The 23,267-nt window shown below is 37.3% G+C and overlaps 1 protein-coding gene across 2 annotated transcripts; it reads right to left on the bottom strand.

Moving 5' to 3' along the window:
- Positions 1 to 915: 915 nt before the first annotated feature.
- Positions 916 to 23,005, bottom strand: LOC111870729 (equilibrative nucleoside transporter 4). 2 transcript variants are annotated; one of them, XM_023863237.2, is made up of 9 exons: positions 22,593 to 23,005; positions 22,304 to 22,458; positions 14,858 to 14,986; positions 13,176 to 13,250; positions 9,730 to 9,953; positions 8,421 to 8,730; positions 6,984 to 7,171; positions 4,837 to 5,077; positions 916 to 2,878 (listed from the first exon to the last, which is right to left on the bottom strand). In XM_023863237.2, exons 1-9 carry the CDS (start codon positions 22,760 to 22,762, stop codon positions 2,415 to 2,417), a joined length of 1,956 nt encoding a protein of 651 aa, XP_023719005.1. In that variant the 5' UTR covers positions 22,763 to 23,005; the 3' UTR covers positions 916 to 2,414. The 2 variants fall into 2 exon arrangements, with proteins under 2 accessions (XP_023719005.1, XP_033609927.1); XM_033754036.1 differs by lacking the exon at positions 22,304 to 22,458 and having other exon boundaries at positions 22,593 to 22,640.
- Positions 23,006 to 23,267: the final 262 nt, after the last annotated feature.

Genomic DNA, 23,267 nt, shown 5'->3' with positions numbered 1-23,267 from the left:
GCCACACCAAGCAACATCAGTCAGCAGGCTTCGTCGCCAGCGCTCGGTCTTCGGAGGCATCAGCAGGCTGCGCCAGGCACGACTGCCTCGGCCCTCCGGCTATCTCACACCCGACTCACTGGGGCACCGCGCCTGGACTCGCCGATGGTCGTGTTACTGTCCGACCCACTGGGCATCTGGCGTAGCCACTGCCTCATAACTCCTACAACCGCGCTCAATGACTAGCCTTTCACCAGCAGCCACCGCACTGCGATCAAGCAACCTCCAACTCACGCTGCCGCACAGCAACCAAGCAACCTCCAGCCATGGCCGTACTGCGGCCAGTCCACTCACTGCAACTAGCCTCTCTCCTTACCGGCACGTGCCGCGCTACCTCTCCGATCAAGCATCTCAGCAACCACGGCCCTTTTCAGGACCAACAAACTGTTCCGAAGAAGTGGGCTGTCATCAGAGTAATGACAAACAGAACTACACTTAAGAGCCCCACACAACTAAGAACACAAGTTGCTCAGTACTGCCTGCACACCATAATCTCAGTGTCAATCAGATTCAAGGAAGAGACAACTGGTTTGGTTTGTGGATATCCTCTTGCCTGTGACTCATGGCAGGAGTACATAATATTTATGCTTGCACCAAAAGACTTGTTTGGCTTGCTTTCCAACCCATAAGCAGTAACAGAGTACTCTGTTAACTGAGAAGTTCTGAGGTTTTCAAGGATGTGATCCTTAAGATTATGCTCTTCTAAGCTATGACACTGTATGGTCTTGTAAGTGACTACCGATGTTTTAGAGACAAATGCTGCCTTCATGTTCAGGGTTAATTAAAGTGTGTAGCTTCATCCACTAAAACAAAACAAAATTAAAATAAAATAAAATAAAAACTCCGTGGCCTGTAGTCTGCAAGCGAACTATACCGACTGAGCGACCGCCGTTTGTTGGTGAAGTTAGTGCCAACTTTGTCCACTACCTCAAGAAAAGAAGAAGAAGTTCTTCTCCAAGGAAAAGCTCCTAAATGACATTCCTCTACTCGAGCCCTCAAGTGGCTGGGGGGGATGGTAGTGCTGTCTTCCTTGCATGTCATCAGCAAGAGCCCTGAAAAGGGCCTCTCTTCTCAATTCTTGGATTCAAAGTTCTTTCCAGTGAAAAACCTTACTGGAGCCCTGTCTTTTTCCTTTTTCCATCTTTTTCCATTTTCTCTCATAATTCCACCTTTCCTCTTGTACACAACACTGGACCCATAGAAGGAACCTCTGTATCCCATTTCCCACATGAAATGATAAACTAGTGTCCTACTTAAAAGGATTGTTTACTTCTCACTTCTCATTGGTCTAGATCAGGGGCTTTTCTGCATCTCATGATATATTTCTTGAACCTGCCTATATAACTGAACCAATTCCAGAATCTAAAATCTCAACTCTGACAATGGAGGCAGTATATTCCTCAGAAAGGTCAATATCAACCCACAAGACTACATGGTATCACAACCCAAAAGACTACAATCTTGACGCATATAAGTTAGAACGGTGTAAGGAAGAGATGCTGAATTATTCTTACTTATCAATTCATATTCATGAACAAAAATATACAGTAACATGCTTATTTACCCTGAATTGTTCTTTCTTATCATAACACACACATGTTCTATGTTTAGCCACTGGTTACATGGTCAGTTGGACACTTGGCCAGTTAAACTGCTGCCTGCCCTTGCCAGCAAAGTATTCCCTGGTTTTGGGTCTCATAGGGACCCATCACCATATCTTTTCAAGACCTTTAGATGTTTTGAAATGAGGCCTTCTCTTCAACAAGAGGAGGGCTCTGATTTCTACTGGTCATTCCCTCTATACCGGGAATGGCTCAAGCAGGCACGCACTAACCGAATCTCTCCTCCTTAGCCACATGTTGATCACTTCATACATTTCATTTCATTTCATTTATTCGCCTTCCATAAACCCTGTCGAGAGTACATTCTCATGCGGATGTGGACATTAAATCATACATGGCTGAATGGCAATAAAACAGCAGTGGACATGCATCAAACTGTACATGGATGCCTAGTAATGACACAGTGATGGACATAAATCACCGTATGCATTAGAAACCACATATCATCTCCTAGCAACAAGACCACAGAAGTGTGGACATGGAAGCATTTTGTATGACACATAACAGATTATGATGTATTACTGGCGAAAATTCAAAAGAAAACTAGAATGTTGAAGAATAAGCAATTGCATTTTCATGCTAATGGCAATGGCATGATGTAAATTACAATTATCAACGAAATTATTCTCTTCTGTTTTCACAGTATACAATGTGAATTAATTTCTGTCTTTCAGAAATTTTGCTACAATCTTGCTATGCAGATAATCTGAGAGTCTATTGTAAATCTGTATTTCACTACACTCACCACAGTACCTACTTTGTGAAAGTTGTGTTGAAGGTAACAAGTCCAGAACTAGAAGTACCATTGATAATGGCGGTGGGAGCTGGCGTGAACTGTTCAGGTGAGAAGGTATGCACAGCGATCCCCAGGACAGTGGTAGCTAGGACGGTGGCAGTAACAGCAGTTGAAGGGGTTGTTGGCGCTGTTGTTGTGGTGGCAGCAACTGTAGTATTGAGAAGTCCAACAAGCTGCTTTGGAGCAATACTAGACCCTGCCTCAGTGGGTACAACAGATGATAGATTTGTCAATAGAGGCGTCACCATAGTAACTGTACTTACAACTTGTGGAATTTTTGTATCTGGTGTTGGTCTCATTAACGATGGCCCCCCTGGCTTACAAGTGTTGGGGTGTGATGGACCCAAAATTGCATCCAATAAGTATGCCACAAGAGATCCCGCAGTAAGACCAATGTTGTAAGACAGTGTCATGATGTTACCTGAAATAAGCATTATTAAATTCTCATACATATTGTCATGTGTTGGCCGGTACATCTCATGAAATGATGGGTTTGGATCAGTTGATTGGATTTATTACCACTTTGGTTATAAGTTCTCTCTTAATTACAATTAGTACAGCTCTATCGCTGATTTACACACTTTCCAGTCCACTATTACACACGCACTAGGATTCCCATGCCATTTCTTGTTCAATCAAACTGGAACCTCAAACTCCACTAAAACTCCATCTATTAATCACTCCTCCAGCTTATGACTGACTGCAAAACGACTTTTGTTGTCCCTTATAAACCTTCAGTGTGGACCTAAAGATAACATGTCATGTGGTCTCTATCCACTGTTGTGTGATGTCACTGCCTACATGGAAGTATGTGTTACTGGTTCATTGCCTAGCAACAGACATCCTATTGTTCTGCATGTTAGCTTCTGCAGGAATGTGTTTAACACTTTGTTGCCTAGCAATGGTTGAACACATAACAATATGCCACAATATAATAATCATTCAAGCCAGAAAATTACATCTGTTTTCCAACAGTGGATTTCTTCCTTGACTACAGTATATCTAGTTTGTGTAGTAGTACTAAAATCATTAGGAAAAAGTTAGCAGCGATGGGTAAAAACAAGTCAGTAAGGCCAGACAGCATTTCTGGCCATGATTCCATGCCTTGCATAATTACTGGACATAACAATTAATAATACCATTAACCCAAGTGACTGGAAAAGGCCATAGAGGTTCCTATTTACAAGGGGGGTGACTGATCGTTGGTCTCAAATTACAGACCTCTCAGTTAAACCTCAGTGGTCTGCACGCAAATGGAACATGTTATTGCATCATAACTGAGGAAAACGTGGGATAAAATAGATTGATTATCCAAGGGTCAACATGGATTCAGGCCAGGGCATTCATGTGAAAGTCAAGTAATCATGGTTTGCCAGAACATGGCAGACTCACTGGATAATGGAGGTAGGATAGACAATCTATATAAATAAAAATGTAACTGTTGGTTTGTCTCTGGTCGAAGATCTCCGAAAGTTCTTCACCGATTGCTTCGAAATTTTGAAAGAACATTGCATTCGAATACGCGCGTGTTTTTATATACCTATTATGTAGATGTCACGCCTGTAACAGGTAAAAACAGGTAAAAACATGTCACATGTTCAGAATCCAGGAGTCGTTTCCATAGTAACGCTAGAACAGACTGTTGCATAGGTTCCATTGCGTAACAACGGATAAAACCGGAAAGTAAACTTCCATGGAAACGCAATAACAGTGGGCCATTGCATAGGAATTGAGGTTCTGTTGCGTAACGATGGATGAAACCAAACACTTCTACAAGGTGTTCTGTGCTAGCATTTCCTAAGCAACAGATGAAACTAACTCTAGAGCAGACCGTTGCATAACAACAGATGAAACCAGAAAGTATACTTCCATGGAAACGCCGAATATAAAGAGTCTACAGGAAGCCGCTGCCAGAGACAGTCAAGATCCAGCCACGACAACATAGGCAGCAAAGCACTGGGCCAGGAGCTAAGCGAAATAGAATTAGTTTTGTTACTGCAAGTTCTTCTTCTTCTTCTGTGCAATCGTTCTGCTTTAGTTCATCCAAATAATGCCTCGCAGAAGAACAAGCTTAAGTCGTTGTACTCGCGGAGCAGAAGCAATGCGTCGAGTAATTTCAAATCTAACTGGGGAAGAACGGGCAGACTGAGCCACAGCAAGGTGTGGCCGGGCACAGCTAGTATTGTAATATATTTTTTTAAGGCTTTCAATTTAGTTATTAGATCAATTGAAAAATCTGATGATCTCATTGGGAATCGAACCCATGACATTCCAGCTTGTAGCACAGTGCTGAACCATCTAAGCTCCTGCGTGCCCCTAGCAAATAAATAAAATTTACTCATCAATTTATTGAATGAAACTGACACAACACATGATTACCTGTGAGTTCTCTATGTTCTTCAGAAACTCTGCTAGGAGCCTGGATCATGGGCACACTGCCTACAAGCCCATTGGTCACTCCAAGAAGCAAAGAAAATAACATGGGGTATCCTTCTCCCGGGATCAGAGGATCACCTCGAGGAGTAGCACACAGCAGTAGCAAGGGTACCAATAATGTACGCAGCCACGCAAACACAATAAGCTGCGGCCGTGACCAGTCATACGGCACTGATGCCAGGACCTGTCAACATCAACAAGTCAAGACAACAGTGTAACTCCATATAAACTGAATGTTCACTACCATATTTACAAGAGCCCACTGGATATTATCCTGAGTCAGCTGAATCCATTTCACACCATCACACACTATTTGTGAATAAATTTTAATATTATCCTTCCATCTATTTTTACATGCCTAAAAGTGGTTTCTTCTCTTGAAGTTCACCAAAATTTTTTACCCATTTCTCATTTCCAGCTTGCAGGCTACATGCCCTGGTCATCTCATTCCCCAGCAATTGATTTCCCTGACAATGTCAGGCAAAGCATACACTTACGAATGTCCTCATTATGTAATTTTTTCCAGTTTTATGCTAATTTCTTTCCAATATTCTCCTTAGCATCCTGTTCTCAAACAAGCTCAAATAATGATTACTGTCTTCTGGGATGTTATGCCATACAGTCTGGTTGATAGGAGCCTGTGTTCTGTGGGAATGTGATACCTCCATCTTCCTCATCTACCCTGATAATGGAAGTAGTATATTCCTCCAAAATGTCTGTAACTACATCACAACATGACATCTCAGAAGACAGTGCTCTTCTCAGTGACACTAAATCCATGTTCTCTCTCTTCAACTGAGATATGAAGTTCCACACCTATAAAACAACTTAAGTATTCCAGCTATTACAGTCAATATGGAGCCAGAATAACTCAGTCAGAATAGTAATGGACTATGGGCCATGTTGTCAAGGAATCAGGGCTGGATTCATGACAGAGGAAAGGGACTTTTACCACTCTGAACAGCATCCAAACTGACTTCAGGGGTCACAGAGCTTTCTACACAGTGCATATCAGAGGGACGTTCCACTGGAGTAATCAGCCAGGGTGTCTCCGTCTAGAGCTGAGGTTAAGAATGCATAAATCTACACATCCACTCCCCTATATATCATGGCAAGAGAACATCTTTACATTTGCCAAAATGAATAAGAACTTATGATACTCCTAAACCAAAACATGGCCTCTCCTGGGCAAGGGCAAACAAAATGTGGCAACAGATAACCTAGCACTCTCCTAGCCTCTCTTGATCACCACTGGAGATTATCCCAGGTTTGGAAAACAAGGAAGTAATTAAAGCAGTGGTACTGTAAAAATAGGGTCCAATAGACATGCAATTGTTAAATTAAAAATGATACAGAATTAAAAAGGCCGTGACACACAGCTGAACAAGGTAACCCACCACTGGCCTTGGCATGGTTTAAATAAGCAATGCAGCAGGTTAAATGTAGGACTAAATGAGAAATACACATTATCAAGCCAGGGAGATTTGGCAGACATGAATAAACTCAAAGGAACAGCCAAGACCAAAATTTAGAAACACAGACCAAACTTAGATTTCAAAAGAAGACACATGCCTCACATGCCTCTATCTAATCACCAAAATTTCCATCTAGCCAAATCAAGGACCTTGCCACAGAAATGAACACCTTGAAATCTAAATCCCAAATAAGTGTCAAATAGGCGCACAGCTAAACACTGCATTGGAGGAGAGGGGAAATAAAGAAAGAACCGGGTGCACAGCATGGCAGTATACACTCTTATGGAATAAACAGTACACTGAGCCGGGCAAGGCCAGACTCAAACCCCTGCTTTTATTAAGAAATTAGTGACATACTTTCAAAACGTTTAAATGTATTACAATGTACTGTCAGTCAGAACAGAGATGTAGGTGGGCAGTCCACCACAGCATACAGAAAGTTGTTATGCCTTCCCCCTGTTTACCTCCCCACTGATATCTCTATTCTGATAGCAGTAAACACTTGGCTGCTAGCAAAAAGTGAAATAATTAATAACTAATATCTGGTCTGATAAAGTAGCAAATATTTATCTTCAAAATACACTGTAAATGTATTTATACAAGTAGTGTACGTACTTTCCCCACAAGATCAGCAGCATTGAAGACTGCCATGAGAATTACAGGCATCCAGTTGCCAAATTTGCAGCTGATAATCTCACTCTCAATGCCTGGATACAGGCAGAGGGTAACAAAATATGCCAGTCCAATAGACAGCATGTACGGCCAGATGGTCTTTGCTACTTCCCATCGTGCTATGAAGCCTCCTGGAACAGAGGTGCAAAATGTGATAAAGAAATCATTATAATAACAAACTAAATTTTTATGCATTTTCTTACAAAAATTAAAACTTACTTCAGCACAGCAAGAAATTCTTTACTTTTACATAACTCAATGACTCGTATTGACAAAAGACTGTTATATGACCCTATAATCAGCCAGTGGAATCCAATCCACCCTTCAAATTCTCATTCTTCAAGATATATTTTCATGCTGATCTCTTATACAGTGAGGACAGATGGGAAAAGTTGAGTATGAGTACTAGGGATGGTCCATAATTCCAGTCTAAGCCTTACTTATATTATCTAAGGTGATTTTAATTACCATAGAACATATTTTGTCTTATTGTTCCTTTAGTGTAACTATATTTACGCCAACTGAAGATGACCTATAAGTGGGTCAAAATATGGAATTGGTAAAAAAAAAGTATATTTTGTAACAATTACCAATCTGTTTGCCTGTCACAGGAAAAAGAAGTTTCATTGACTATTTCTACAAACTGGACACATGCCAAAGAGATGTTATTATGAAGCTAATGACCAATGTGTGAACTCCAATATTCAAAGCTCAATGTTCTGAATTTCTAAAGACTCCCTTTTTTCTTTAATTTTAAATATTATTGTAGCTTTATAAAACCTTAAACAATGGCCAGTATTACAAAATGTTATTTATTAAAATGAACAGATTCAGAGTTTCTGGTGTGATAGTCAGATTCAGTTAAATTAAGAATTATATAGAATGTTCAAGGAGGAGAGGTCAATATTCTGGGAGGTCATAGCATCATTCATTCTAAGCAAAAAATTGTATATGTACATCAGCCCTATTCAAAACAGCTTCTGAGAAAGAGCTATTTCATTGCAGAGTTCCAAAAATTGTTGATAAGAAAGAGATATTACATGCTGTTTCTAATACCAGTATTCATTGTTCAAGTGACCAAGTTGGTACAGCTTACTTAGTATAATGCATTTTTGAAAATTTCACCATGAGCATCAATGCACTTTGCAACTCGTGTGAGGACATAGCGTGTTGCTCCTCTGTACAGTGTACAGTGAAATAGTTCTGCCTCAGAAACCATTCAAAATAAAACACATGTACATTTGCATTTTTTTGCTCAGAATGACCAACACTATGACCACCCAGAATACTGACCCTTTCCTCCTGGGACATTCAGTATATGCAACTGTGAAAGAATAAACAGAACAAAAATGAGTGAGCAGTGAACCCATGTGAACTCACTTTTCAATCCACCCCAAGCCTTTCCCTGGGTGGATCCATACACACTTTTCATGCGGATAACAACATCCTCTACTTTATAGGTTGGACCTTCAGCTCCTCCAGAGCCAGGTGCATTGGCAGCTGTGGGCTCATAAACTGGATTTGAGAAGCTGAACGGCGAGTAATGTCCTGTAGCAGCAGCTGCTGCCGCTGCTGCTGCTGCATTGTCAGAACTGCTGGTTCCAGAATCTGTTGCTAGAGGGCTCTGCTGCAGTTTAAGCACACCATACTGACTCTTTATCATGCCATCGGCTTGGTCCAATGGATCCATCTGCAGCAAAAACACTTCATTATGCCAATATGAGAACTGCATGCTTATTCAGTTCCTTTCTGAGGAAATTGGCTCATGCAGTAACTCTTCTCACTTAATATTCAGAAGATGTCGGATTCAGATCTCAGCCAACTATCCTGATTGGGTTTTTTAAGGTTTTCCTCCATCCTTCCAGACTAATGGTGAGCTAATATCTCTCATTTAGTCATGATTGTCTCCCCATTTGTATCAATTCTATTATTCACTTATCCTACCATCTGATACTATGAAGGTGAAGTTCTCACTGTGCTTAGTTAATTAAGAACCATGCTTTAAAGACGCACAGGAAGTGAAGGTAGAGCTCCACCATTCTTTGCCTCAGCACTGAATGGAGGTGAGTGGTTAGCTTCACACCCCAGGCCACTTCACTCCTGGGAATGAGATCCCAACAGCCATTGGATAGGTGGTTGGGTGGGCCCCAGAGCCAGTCTGGTCACTGTGAAGGAGAGAAAAATCTTTTGTTTCTGCCAGGAATTGAACCCTAGCATTCTGTTGCTATACCAATTAAGCTACCATGGTTCACTATACAGACAGAAATACTGACAGTGTCATTAAATAAACCATAAATAAATACCCTGATACAGTTTTCTACACAAATATAATGACTGAGAGGTATGCAGAGGTCCCTAGTTCAATTCCCAGCCACACACTGACTCTCCTGACCCAGATATTTCATCATTTTCTCAATCTATTCATGAAAATGTCTCTTCTCAGGGGTAAGATGGCCAGGGTGTGAAGCTGACCATTCACCTCCATCTATGCCAAAGTTATGAATGTGCAGAACCATACTCCACTCCCTCACATATCTTCCTCAAGTGGTGTTAATTAAGAACAGGGCCAACTTTATCTTTTATTTATTGAGATCAGGAGACTCCTAAGTAGAGTCTTTTACAATTAGATTAAAAAGAAAGTCCTGCTACAAAGTATAAAATAAAATTATAAAGAAATAACACTTCTTACCAAACCAACATCTTCTGTTGGCTCCAGCACAATCTTGTGTGATTCACGACAGAGTGTGATATAAAACTGTACAAAATCAGTTCTTCGTACAACTTGATGCAAACAGAAGCACAGTGCCACAATTCCAATAGACATCACAAAGAAGATGATAGTATTGATTTTTGGATCATCAAGCAGGAGCTTTGTTAGGATACGATTACCAGATACCAAGAAACCTGCAGCACCTGTAATCACAAGCAAACTAACTGTTAATGTGTAGGTCATTAAATGAAAAGTCTCTATTCTGTTACACTTTGAAGGCATGTACACGATATACACCATTCTTGGAACTTACTGTTTTCTCTGTGGGTAAAGGCATGGAATTTTAGTGGAATTCAACCAGAAAACTTTTATTTGAGAACAAATGAACAAGAGTTCACACTTACTAATAACAGGCTTTCACACTGGTTTATTGTTAATGTTATTCTGCTTTTGGGTCTTTGTGCCATGTGGACATGGGCAGAGTTGATAATGTTCCTGATGTAAAAGGTGCAGCCATCTTCAGGGTCAAATTCAATATGGTAGGTGAGCATATAAGGAATAAAACAAAGTCCATTTGCTACCTCCTTCCTACCCACCCTACCTATTTCCTTTAACCAGACACCAACTACCACCATTTCTGTGCTGGGTTGGATAAACTGCTACTAGTGCTCATCAGCAGAGTCAGTCTTGATTCTGGGCCCTGTGGGCCTCATGACTGATTAAGTTGCAAGACTCCTCCCCTATGGTTTTCAGTTGGACCAAAAGCTATATATACACAAACAATTACCTGCTCTTCTCACTTGAACCCTGAACATGGAGGCATCAAGAGTATTCTTGTTTATTTATAGCAGCTACACAAGAGTTCCCATCAGTCCACAAAATATAGCTGACAATCTTTTCATGAAATTAACATGTTGCACCAAAGTCTTACACATTGTGTGGTTTTTCAGGTTTCAAAATCTTTCTATGTATGAAAATGGGGCCATGTTTCTATAATTATATGTAACACATGTAACATGAAGAAACACATTATTATTACAATTTGTCAAATTTTTGCCTTATGTTACTAACAGATTTTAATGGAAACAGATAAGGGGTTGACTGTCTCTCATTTTCATGACTGACTTTGCACTCTGCATTATCTGCAGGAATGGAAATGAAAAGTGACATGAGTAGTTTGAAACAGAACAGAATCTGAAAATGCTAAGTAATATTCCTTGGAATTATAGTTAGTACTTACCTTTCATTCCCTAAGTCTATCAAAAATGAGTAAGACAATAAGTAAGTTACAAATGGATACAGAACTTAAACAAATAAGAGTACTGATTTGAAAAATGTTTTTATTTCTCAACATAATCCCCTTGTACATTGAGGCACTTGTCCCATCTTTTCACAATCCCCTGAAAACCAGCAGCATAAAATTCTTTGGGCTGTTGTTGGAACCAGGCAGCAACTTCCCTTTCTACAGCTTCATTGTCGGGAAAATGTTCAGCCAAAAGACGATGTTTAAGAGGGCTGAACAAATGGAAGTCACTTGGAGCAGGGTCAGTGCTATACTGAGGATGCTCGAGGACTTCTCACTTTAAATTTCGCAGCGTCTCATTTTCCTTGTTGGCAGTATGGAGACGCACGTTGTCATGCAAGAGCAACACGCCTTTGGTGAGGAGTCCTGGTCGCTTCCGTTGAATGGTCTTACAAAGTTTCCTGAGGATGTTACAGTAGGAGTCAGAATTTACGGTTTGTCATTGAGGCTGGAATGCGGTGAACAGTATGCCTTCATAATCCCATTCACTGCCTGGTTCCAACAGCAGCCCAAAGAACTTTATGCTGCTGGTTTTCAAGGGGCTTGTGAAAAGATGGGACACATGCCTCAATATACAGGGAGATTATGTTGAGAAATAAAAGCATTTTTCAAATCAGTACTCTTATTTGTTCTATATCCATGTGTAACTTAATTATTGACTTACCTACATATGGCATTTAATGTTCTAAGCTTCCTCCAGAAAAACATGAAGTCTTCACTCTTGCCAAAATACTTATGGAGCTGTGTTCTTGTCTTTTCTTGAGCTGGACAGCAGAATAACCAATTCTGTCACACTGCTCTGAAGGCAGTTGTTAAGATCTAGTTGCAAAATGTATGAACGGAATGGGTATAAGGGAGATGTTTCACTTGCATTAAGTGGCCTGTCCCTTATAGTCATGAGAGACAGTGTCTAAAATAGTGTGATAATGTAACCCTACAAGTATCAAAAAATTTAAAAAATCGCCATATCTGACTGCATATGACAGCTATTGGCATTTTATCTGACTTCTAGTCCACAAAAATTTGTGAATTTTATTCTCTTCATTTGAATATCTCATGGAGTTTTTATATACTAACTAAATCCTTGGAGCTGAGCCCTTCTTCAGAAGGCACCAGTTATGCAGCTACTCAAAAATTTACCAACATTTTATGGAACCCAAAGGTTCATTACCATGTTCACAAGAGCCCTCCACTGGTCCCTACCCTGAGCCAAATCAATCCATTCATACCACCCCTTCCTATCTCTCTGAGACCCATTTTAACATTATCCACCCACCCATGCATTGGTCTACCCAGTGGTCTCTTCTGCCTTCCTGTCTTTCCCACCAGTATCCTATATGCATTCCTCTACTCTCGCATTCGTGCTATATGCCTTGCCCATCTCATCCTCCTTGACTTGATGATTCTAATTATACTTGGCAAAGTGTACAAGTTATAAAGATAGTTTTTTATGTATTAGTATGTATTACTCATAAAATAAGAGTAGTTTTGATGACCTAAAATGGTGGTTTGGCACTGCAGGAATTAAAACTGGCCCAGGGAGAGTCCAGGGGGAAGCTATATGTACATAGTTCACAGAAATGGAGTATTGAGGCACTTATGAGATTTCAAATGTTTAATATCAATACACAGTTTCCTTGATATTTACTCTAGCAGCATTTATGAATCCACTTACAGAAAACTGACACATTTACTATACATATACAAAGGCATGCTTGAAAGTGGCTGATTGTATGGTATATGTTCCTAACATTCATTCATCTGTAATCTGTCAAGACGACAGGTCCACAGTCTCTTCCAAAACAGTTCCTCCACTTGATGCCATCTAGAGCTTTCTCCTTCAAATAAAAATATCCTCTTCTCTCTCCAAAGTCATCCAGCATCTTCTTACATCTTCTTCCTCGTCTTCTGGCCACTTCTATCCGCCCCTCTGTCTTTTCTTCAATAACTTCTTTTAGAAGGCAGTTACCACGTAAGATATGACCAATCCAATCAGCCTTCCGTTTTCTTATTTCGTATACAACATTAATATTATTTAAGTCTAGAATTTTATTGAATAATATTTTCTGAACTGGTGAACTTGTAGCAAAGTATATACAGGCTATACATGCAGTATACTTACTCTCCCCGGCCATGACAGCTTGAGTGTAGCGGCTTGGTAACATACTTGTGTAGCCATAGAAACTGGACTGTTGTACTGAAACAAATAAATAATAGCAAACTGATTTATTTTTTAAAACAAGAGACACAGCACAACATACAACACAAGGGAATACAACCCACCATCAAAAAACATATATGCACTGAGGGGACTTAAAAATTAACAACCTAAGCAACTAAACAGAAGACAGCAGTTTCCTCATCCAGTAATTTAAACACCTGATGATGACCACACTGGTTGAAACACGTACTGAAAACTATTAAAGTGAAAATCTTATAACGAATTTTATTTAACATTAGTGTTGCACATGAGACTGTAACAAACTAATTTACACAACAGAAAAATGCAATAGATGCTACAATATAATATGATCATAACTTTCACGCTTTACCAAGTATAATTAGAATGATCAAGTAAAGAAAAATGAGGTGGGCAAGACATGTAGCAAGAAACGGGAGAGGGTGAATGCATATAGGATATGTGTGAGAAAGTGAGAAAGAAAGAGACCACTAGGAAGACCAAGATGTAAGTGGGTGGATAATATTAAAATGGATCTTAGATAGGATGGGATGGTATGAACTGGATAGATCTGGCTCAGGATAGGGACCCCTAGAGGGCTCTTTTGAAAACAGTAATAAACCTTCAGGTTTCATAAAATGTTGGGAAGTTCTTGAGTAGCTGCACAATTGGTGGCTTCTCAAGAAGGGTTCAGCTCCTTGAAGTTAGTTAGTTATGCTGAAGGTTAGATTAAAATATTTTGCCTAGCTATATACTTGTATGTACCATATAATTTATTTCTTAGTGATATTTCTTGAGACATGAAGTTTAATTCTGGTTACAGCCCATCAGAAATTAGTTTGTGTTCCCTAGATATTTATGTATCATGCAATGAAAATGTCAAGATTTGTTAGCAAAAGCTGATGAAAGGAAATAGACCTGTAAAAAATTTGTCAAAAATGTGCAAAAACAACACACATAAATGGAGGCTTTTCTTTCTCCTAAAAACATATTTGCCAGTATTCTCATGCTTGGTTTTATCTCTAAGATCAAAACATACAACACTCCAGCAGATTGATGACTTTTGAGTGTAGAAACACTCTCCAGCACATGGAAACTGCTTACCAGTAAGCATACCAGCATTTTCTGGCTGAAGAAAGCACTGCATCTAAAACTACAGAAACTACTTAGCTGAGAGCCTCATAAAATGACTGTACAACACAAACTGTAATACAATTAAAATAATAATGCCATTTGTAGCACTGTTCTTGAATGACATGAATTACTAACATTTCTTGCTCCATATCTGGCACTCCTCTATTCTTTTGAAATTCTCCTTCCTTGTCCTCTCATTCAGATTTGTCAGAACTATTATACCCTTCATACCTACTTCCCTGCACTGTCCACATAGTACCTAGCTACTCCATTCTTTATACCTCTAGGACAGCCCATTTAATGGTCATCGGTTTAATGTTTTCTCTGATTCAATGTTCAATTTCACTGATTCAAAATCGGTAATCTCAGTGTCACATATTTTGCATTAAAGATCTTCCTCAGATTAGTTCTCAAAACCACTGGTCCTCATAGAACCCTTAAATGATGTTAATGGGACTTCACTGTTTAAAATTCCAAGCTTAGTGTCTTACCAGTACAGCCAAGTGCCACAACAGCCACTGCAATTAGGTTTATGGTATAAGATGTGCTGGTTTCAAACATATCCAGTCCTATTTCACATATTGCCACAAAGAACAGTGTGAAGAAAGAAACGAGGTAACCTGAAACATAAAAGAATATCCACTTCAAATACCTTTACAACATAGGAACAAACACATTTCATATCTTTATCTTTGTTCAGTATATAATGAAAATGTGCTATTTTAAGAAATATATAAGTTTTGTGAGCAAGAGATTTATCACTGTCATGCAATTACCATAACAATGAAATGTCAAATATTGACATGTTGCATGTATATAAGTTATGTTGTAGGTCACGAACAAGTATGCAGTCTTTTATTTCAGTGTATGTGTCTAATCTATGAGCATTGATAATATTCTAATGTGGATATGTGTTGTGTCTTACAATTGAAATACTAATAAAAAAGACACCTGTTCCACAATCTTGGATCATATTTGTGACTACTACCCCCAGATATTCTGAATAATTGAAACTGCTCATTTTCACATGCATCAGCCTTTTTTTATCTCTTATCCCAAGATCATCACTCATGTGCACACCATGCAGCAGTTCACTTCTGAGATATAACAATATGTGAAGTGTAGTACGGGGTCTAAAGAGGACAGTTTATGGTTGACTATTTGTATACGTTATTCATGGAAGATGTCATTATACAAACACCAGTGATGATGCATAAATCAGTAACAGGTAGGGCTGAAAAGGAACATGAGGAAGTCCTATACAACAAATGATGAGGTTTCCAAATAAATTCCCAACTGGTGTTTCACTAGTTACATACAAATTTAAAATTCTGCTGGATTTCAATTCCCAATTTAAAAGCAAGCATTCCAAAGGAATGTCATCCAATCACTAACCTCCCTGAACTCAGCAATAACTATCAAGTGGTATTCTTTCAGCAATAATAAAGCATTATTTCAAGCATAATTATTTTCAGACAAGTGAATGAAAATCACTGCATAGTATACATGCTAACACAGTTATGTAACTGAATACCATACTACCATTCTGAGTAGGACCACCTGCGTTACAGATTTTCAATGAGATGAAAATGATAATATATTATGTTTTTTGTTAAATTTTTATTATATTATTATAACTATTATAATTATCATGAGGATGCAGGATCTCAAAGCCTTATTACATTTAATTTCAAACCATTTAAAAATCAGTAGTCACCATTTGTGTAACTTCAGCCCAGTTCACAGTCTACATGAAGCTTAAATTTTGGAAACTCTGGTTCTTGTCATTCATTGGTCCATCACAAGAGTGGGACTAGTAACATCTGATGTATAAGGAGGTCCCACTGAAGACTGTTAAAGTAGCTCCCAGTGTCAAGTAATAATTACTTGACTTTAATTAGGTATTAAGCAATTACGAAAATGTCACTTGCCTCAAAACAGATTACAAGCACAGAGACAAAACTTAAACAGCTGCTGATCACGGTGCTGCAAGAAGGATGGCACCATTATATTTCTTTGTGACTAAAAACAGTTAAAATTATCCGGTGTTAGTACTTTTGCCAGTTTAGGCAAGCATCAGAACTAGTTCACTTACAAAGAATGGTATAATAAACTTAAGCTCTAGTCATTACATACATACATATATTTCATTTCATTTCACAAGTCCAAACAAATGGACATGAAGGTCGTCATACAAAATTTAAACAAACACACCGATAACAAAATAATTAAAACTAATTGTTTATGTTATGCTCCACATATTCAGAAACTGTATAAAAGGAATTATTCATAAGATATAAAAACAGCCTATTTTTAAAACTAATTCTATCCTCTTTAAGGCTTTGAATGGTTATGGGCAATCTGTTGAATAGTTTAATAGCAGTAAACATAGTACCTTTCTGAAAAGCAGAAAGATTCGAGTTTGGCAAATATAATTGCTTTCGATTTCTTGTATTCAAACCATGAACATCTAAACCTGAACAAAATTTAGTTTGTTTATCAATCACAAACATCATCAACGAGAGAATGTATTCACATGACAATGGCAGTATATTCAATTTCTTAAAAAGATCCCTACAAGAGTCTCTAGGTCCCACTCCAGATATAATCCTTATTACTTTTTTTGTAATTTAAAAACTCTAACATTATTCGTTGAGTTGCCCCCAAAAATTATTCCATACTTAAGAATAGAGTGGAAATAAGAAAAATACACCATTCGTAAAATTTTTTTACTCATAAAATAAGATAAACTCCTAATTACAAAAATAGCTGAACTAAGTTTAGGGAGAATATACTCTACATGACTCTTCCAGTCTAAATTCTTATCAATTTGCAGACCCAAAAATGTTATCACAGAAACTTCATTTATAAACAAATTCCCACTAGCAACTGCCAGAGAGTTATAGGACTGTTTTAGAGCAAACCTAATAATATTAGTTTTAGTGATATTTAAGGCCAACTTATTAGCTGTGAACCAATTTATAATAAGAGACTGTGTACCCTGACTTTGTGCTTAAGCTCATCATGATTATTACCAGTAACCAAAACACTGGTATCATCAGCAAAAAGAAAAACTTAGCCAGTTTATTAATATATGGAGGCAAATCATTAATGTAAATAATAAATACAAGTGGTCCAAAAACCAACCCCTGCGGAACCCCTTATTTAACTCTTTCCCAAGATGAAAAATAGTCCTGACCATCATTAGTTTTGATGTACACACTCTGTTTTCTATCCCATAGATATGATTTGAACCAGTTTAATATACAACCCCGAACTCCATAATACTCTAGTTTAGATGTCAATATCTCATAATTAACACAGTCAAAAGCCTTAGCAAGGTCACAAAAAATCCCTGCAGTTTGCAGTTTGTCATTCCAGGCCTGAAGTATGCCAGTCGTAAAAGAAAAAGCAGCGTGGTCTGTTGAAAAATTTCTCCTAAAGCCAAATTGTTCCTGCACCAGAATATTATTAACTTGTAGATGCTGACTCAATCTACAATGCATAACTCTTTCCAAGACTTTACTAAATACAGTCAACATAGAAATAGGTCTATAGTTCGTAATATCAACCTTATCTCCTTTCTTATACAGGGGCTTTATAACAGCATACTTCAAGCATTCAGGAAATACACCATTAATGATAGACATATTACAGATATAGGAAAGGGGTGCACTTATAAAGATGCTACAAAGTTTTAATACTTTAGATAAAATCCCATCATAACCAGAAGACTTCTTTGATTTTAAAGAACAAATTATATTGATAATTTCTCCTTTGGTTACAGGAATTACTTTCATACTATGAAAAATAGGCTGAAAAACGTTCTTTATGGAGCAATTTCTGAAGATTGAAAATAAAAATAAATCTTTTCCACAACTATAATAAATAAAACAAAAAATACCTTCTCTGACAATATCCTGCACATAATTCCATTATTTAAAATATTGCAAAATATTTTAAATGAATGTGGGTCTACTATCTTCTGAGATGTAACACTGAGTAGTCTCATTAAAGTTCACTGATGCACTGGACTACACAACATTACACTCCAGAGGGCAGGACTCTTCTTATCCACCTCCATCAGAACCTTAAATCCAACAATTCCAATAAGACCTTCATGTCATTTTGTTTTGGACTTATGAAATGAAATGTATGTATGTATGTATGTGTTAATTAATGAATGTCATATTGAACAGGGGTTTATATCCTTCCAGAAGAGTGATGTTCTTTGACAGAAGGAAGTCTGCCTTTTGCAGATCTTGATTAAATCTTTCTCCACATCACACCGCAGCAGCAAAATCATTTCGTAACATATAACATTTAATCCCTTAAAGCTCATTGGTTACTACGTACCACCTGTTTTAAGTGCTAAAACTCTGTCTTCTCATGCAGTGTATTTGAGTCTTTAAAGACTGAAATGATAAGGGAGAATTTGGTAAAGAAATATCATACATCATCCACGGGTTACATTTAAGTTTGGAAGTAATAATTTTCTTTTTTACTCATGTTTTACAAAAAAGAAAATTATTACTTCCAAACTTAAATGTAACCCGTGGATGACTCAAGGGATACGAATTTCTTGTGAAAAAAAGAGGAAGTTGTATATTAAATATAGACAAGATGATGATCCACATTTTAAACTGTATTATAAGAAATACTGTAAAGTACTTACTAAAGTTATTAAAGAGGCTAAGAAAGTACACTATGATAATAAAATTTCAAAATCTTATAATAAAATAAAAACTACATGGTCAATTATTAAAAAAGAGACTGGATCTAAAACTCAGAAGGATGAACCCCAGTCGCTGAAAGTCAATAACATTATGATACAGAATAAAAAGTGCATTGCAAACGTACTTAACGAATATTTTACCTCAGTAGCTCAGACAATTATAGATGATTTAAACAATAACAAAACTCCAACCAACATCAGCCCATTATACTATCTGGGCAATAAATACACGTCTACCTTTAAATCTATCAAATGGCAGTATGTCTCAACTGCTGAGATTAGAAAGATAATCAAATCTTTGAAAACCAAGTATTCACATGGTTATGATGAAATTTCCACTAGAATTTTAAAAGCAAGTATGCCATATATAACTTCGCCACTAACTTACATTTGTAACCAATCCCTTGCCCAGGGAACGTTTCCAGACAGAATGAAATTTGCTGTCGTTAAGCCAATTTTCAAAAGTGGTAATAAATATGAACCAGCCAACTATAGGCCTATTTCATTATTGTCAGCCTTTTCTAAGGTTCTTGAAAGGGTTATCTATAATAAATTGTATGAACATATAGACAATAATCTTATATTGGACAATAATCAATATGGTTTTAGACCTAATTCATCTACAGAGAAAGCATCTTTCAAATTAATAGAGGAAATACTAAAAGCAATGAATAATAGACAGTTTGTTGGAGGAATATTTTGCGACTTACACAAAGCCTTTGATTGCATCAATCATGATATACTTATCAAAAAATTAGAGTTTTATGGAATAACTGGCAAATTTGGTGCCTTAATTAAATCTTACCTGAATGGAAGATATCAAAGAGTAACCCTTGGCCCTAACAGTTCTATTAATAGCTCGTCTAGTTGGGCAGAAGTAAAATTTGGTGTACCCCAAGGTTCAATTCTTGGCCCACTTATTTTCCTCTTGTATATAAATGACATAACTAAGGTTTCAATTAATGGAACAAACATATTCTTATATGCAGATGATACAAGTATAATTGTGACTAATCCGGAATACGCTGACTACAAATCAGCCATGACCAGAATATTTTACAATATTAATACATGGTTCAGAACCAATCTGCTAAAATTAAATATTCATAAAACCCACACTCTCCATTTCACTTTAATGAACTATGAGGATCATAATATGCATAATAATATTGATCAAAATTTACCAACTAACTTAGAGTGTATTAAATTTTTAGGCCTAAATATTGATAATAGGCTGTGTTGGAAGTATCATATTGATTACCTGGTTACAAAATTGAGTTCGTCTTGCTTTCTCATGAGATCAGTTAAGCCTATGATATCATTAAGTAGCTTAAGAATGATTTATTTTGCTTATATACATTCTGTGATGACATATGGAATTATCTTCTGGGGCAATTCTTCATACATGACGAAACTTTTTATGATCCAAAAGAAAATTATAAGGATTATGATGGGATTAAAGAAAAGAGATTCATGTAGAGACTCTTTCAAGGAAATGAAAATTCTGCCTTTGTGTTCGCAATACATATATTCCTTAATGCAACACACTACAAATAACATGCATTTGTTCACAAGAAATACGGAGGTTCATAATATTGGTACCAGACAAAATGTTAACCTATTTCCCCCGAGTACTTCTCTTACTAAAGTTCAAAAGGGTCCATATTATTCTGGTATAAAAATCTACAATCATCTGCCTAAAGAGCTGAAACAATTATCTAATAACCAGAAATCCTTTGAACGTTCCCTAAAAAGATTTTTACATGCTAACTCTTTTTATACATTAAATGAGTATTTTAATTACAAAGGCACATAAATTTGAATGCTTAACGCCACATTTTAATATAGTTGGTAAGGGTGATGTGAGGAGTTGTATTGTGGCTACTTGTGACTTATGTTTGTTTACTTTTTTTGCCTTGTATTGTTGTATGTGCTAGATAATTAATGTGGGTGATCTTCGCGGTGTGACTTGTGTGACTTTGTGTATGTCTTTGATGACTAATTCCACATCCTGGGTTTGTTCCCTGTATGGATGTTTATGGAAAGTGGAGGATGTGTATGTATGTATATGACGAGTCCTGTATCAATGTATTTTGATTTATGGGAAAATTATATTAATTTTAAGTTTTTATAGTAATGCACTTTTTAAATTATGTTTAGTTACAATTGTAATAAGCTCTTGTTTTGTTTTGTTTTTTTTTTATATTACCTATGTTAGTTAACTGGTGTGTGTTATTTTAGTTGTGTGACTTATGTAATCTATTACATGTATACATCTATAATCAAATAATAATATAATCAAATACTGAGATGTTATGTGAAAAGTGATGTAATGTACTACACTGGAGCTACCAGTTTCTCTGGTTGACTCTTCAGTTGTTAAGAAAATCTGCTTATAATTTGTTTTATTATTTCATACAGTATAATATATGGAACATAAACCTTGTACTGTTAGATCTGGGGTTCTCATGGCGGTTGCTGAATATGAAGAGTGATTGTCTTCTGGCATTTGATACTGTGCAATCTGATAGAAGTTCACTGACAATTCTAGAGAAATGTGTTGCCTTCATCTTCACAGTTGAAGGGTACATTAAACAATCAGAACTTTGCTTGCTTGACTAACATGTTTCCACCAGTGCCATAGCTCAAGCGATTAGTCGCTGGCTTCCCACCACTGTGGCCCGGGTTTGATCCCGGGTCTGGTAAAGTGGGATTTGTGGTGGACAAAGTGGCGCTGGTTTCGGTTTCACCTGCCAATCTTCATTCCACCAATTGCTCCACAATCACCCTCACCTATCATCTGGGGCTGGTACAATAGGCCAGAAGTGGCCACAGTATAAGGGACTTAATCCTACCCCACTAGCAATAAAAGAAACATGCTTTCAGACTTATACCATATTATACAGTGTCACATTGTAGAGGACAGCACCCTTCACAGATTTTATATATCAAGCTCAAATATATAAAACTACATCGTTAAAATTATTACTGTTCCCAAAAGATTTTTTCTACCTGCAGACGTCAGACACCTGTTAACCTATTAGCCATTCATTAATATTGTACAAAATATACCAACTATTAGCACAGAGAAAGTAATGTTTTATTTTATATGATGAGAGATATACACTCAGTGTACTGCAATAAAATGCCACCATATTATGCAAATAAATTCATGCAAAAATTAAGATATGGGGTACCCTACCAAAAGTGATGCGAGTGTTCAGGGATAATGTCTCCACTAGGACATTGTTGGCAAGTACAGCAAAGAATGCCATCACTATATAAACAAGGGACATGTCAAATACAATGGTGGTTCCTGGGTACTTTCCTTGGAAGTAATCTACAGCAATGATGAAACTATGAAAGAAATAGAAATTATGGATATATTAGTATACTGAAAATATAGGCTCAATTTTAGTTCTATTACTACACTTTTATCAGTTGTCCACAAGCAGTCTTACTGAAATATGTAAGTTTCTATGATATATTACCTGTTATATGGAAGAAGAAAACCAACACCTGCTAGAACTAATGCAAAGTAGATACAATTGCATTTATCAACTGGAGGTGAAAGATGACTAAAACCATTTGTAAATCGAAAATCATTTGCTGCACGGGCTTTACCAAGCTGGATGTATCCCCTACTGAGATTTTCATCCATAATCACAGATTGGAGGAATTCAAAATCAACAGCTTTACAAGAACAAGGACTTTATATATACATATGCGTGAAACAAATTACATTCTTATTTCTCTTCTTCAGTATTGATTTATCTCATTTGCTTCACACTAATTCAATCGAAGTAATGACAAATTGAACACAGTTGATGGCAGGACGTATTGCTGCTGTACATATTACAATTCTGCCTATACATTTAATTGTATATATTAAAGGGTAAAGCGACACNTTCAGTATTGATTTATCTCATTTGCTTCACACTAATTCAATCGAAGCAATGACAAATTGAACACAGTTGATGGCAGGACGTATTGCCCGTCCAACTTTCCACTCCATAAATACTAACGTGGATGTATTAGCGACAGTTTTGAGGTTTGATGTACACAAAGGAGCGCAAAGGAGATGAAATGGGAGAATATAAATAATATTACATCTTCCACACGCATGTCATCCAAATATTCGCATTGATTTCTGCTCAAAAATTCCT

Source organism: Cryptotermes secundus, unplaced genomic scaffold (genome assembly GCF_002891405.2).
Source record: "Cryptotermes secundus unplaced genomic scaffold, Csec_1.0 scaffold1823, whole genome shotgun sequence".
NCBI classification, from domain to species: domain Eukaryota; kingdom Metazoa; phylum Arthropoda; class Insecta; order Blattodea; family Kalotermitidae; genus Cryptotermes; species Cryptotermes secundus.
The sequence above is the reverse complement of the archived record's forward strand: the minus strand, read 5'-3'. Positions and strand labels throughout refer to the sequence as shown.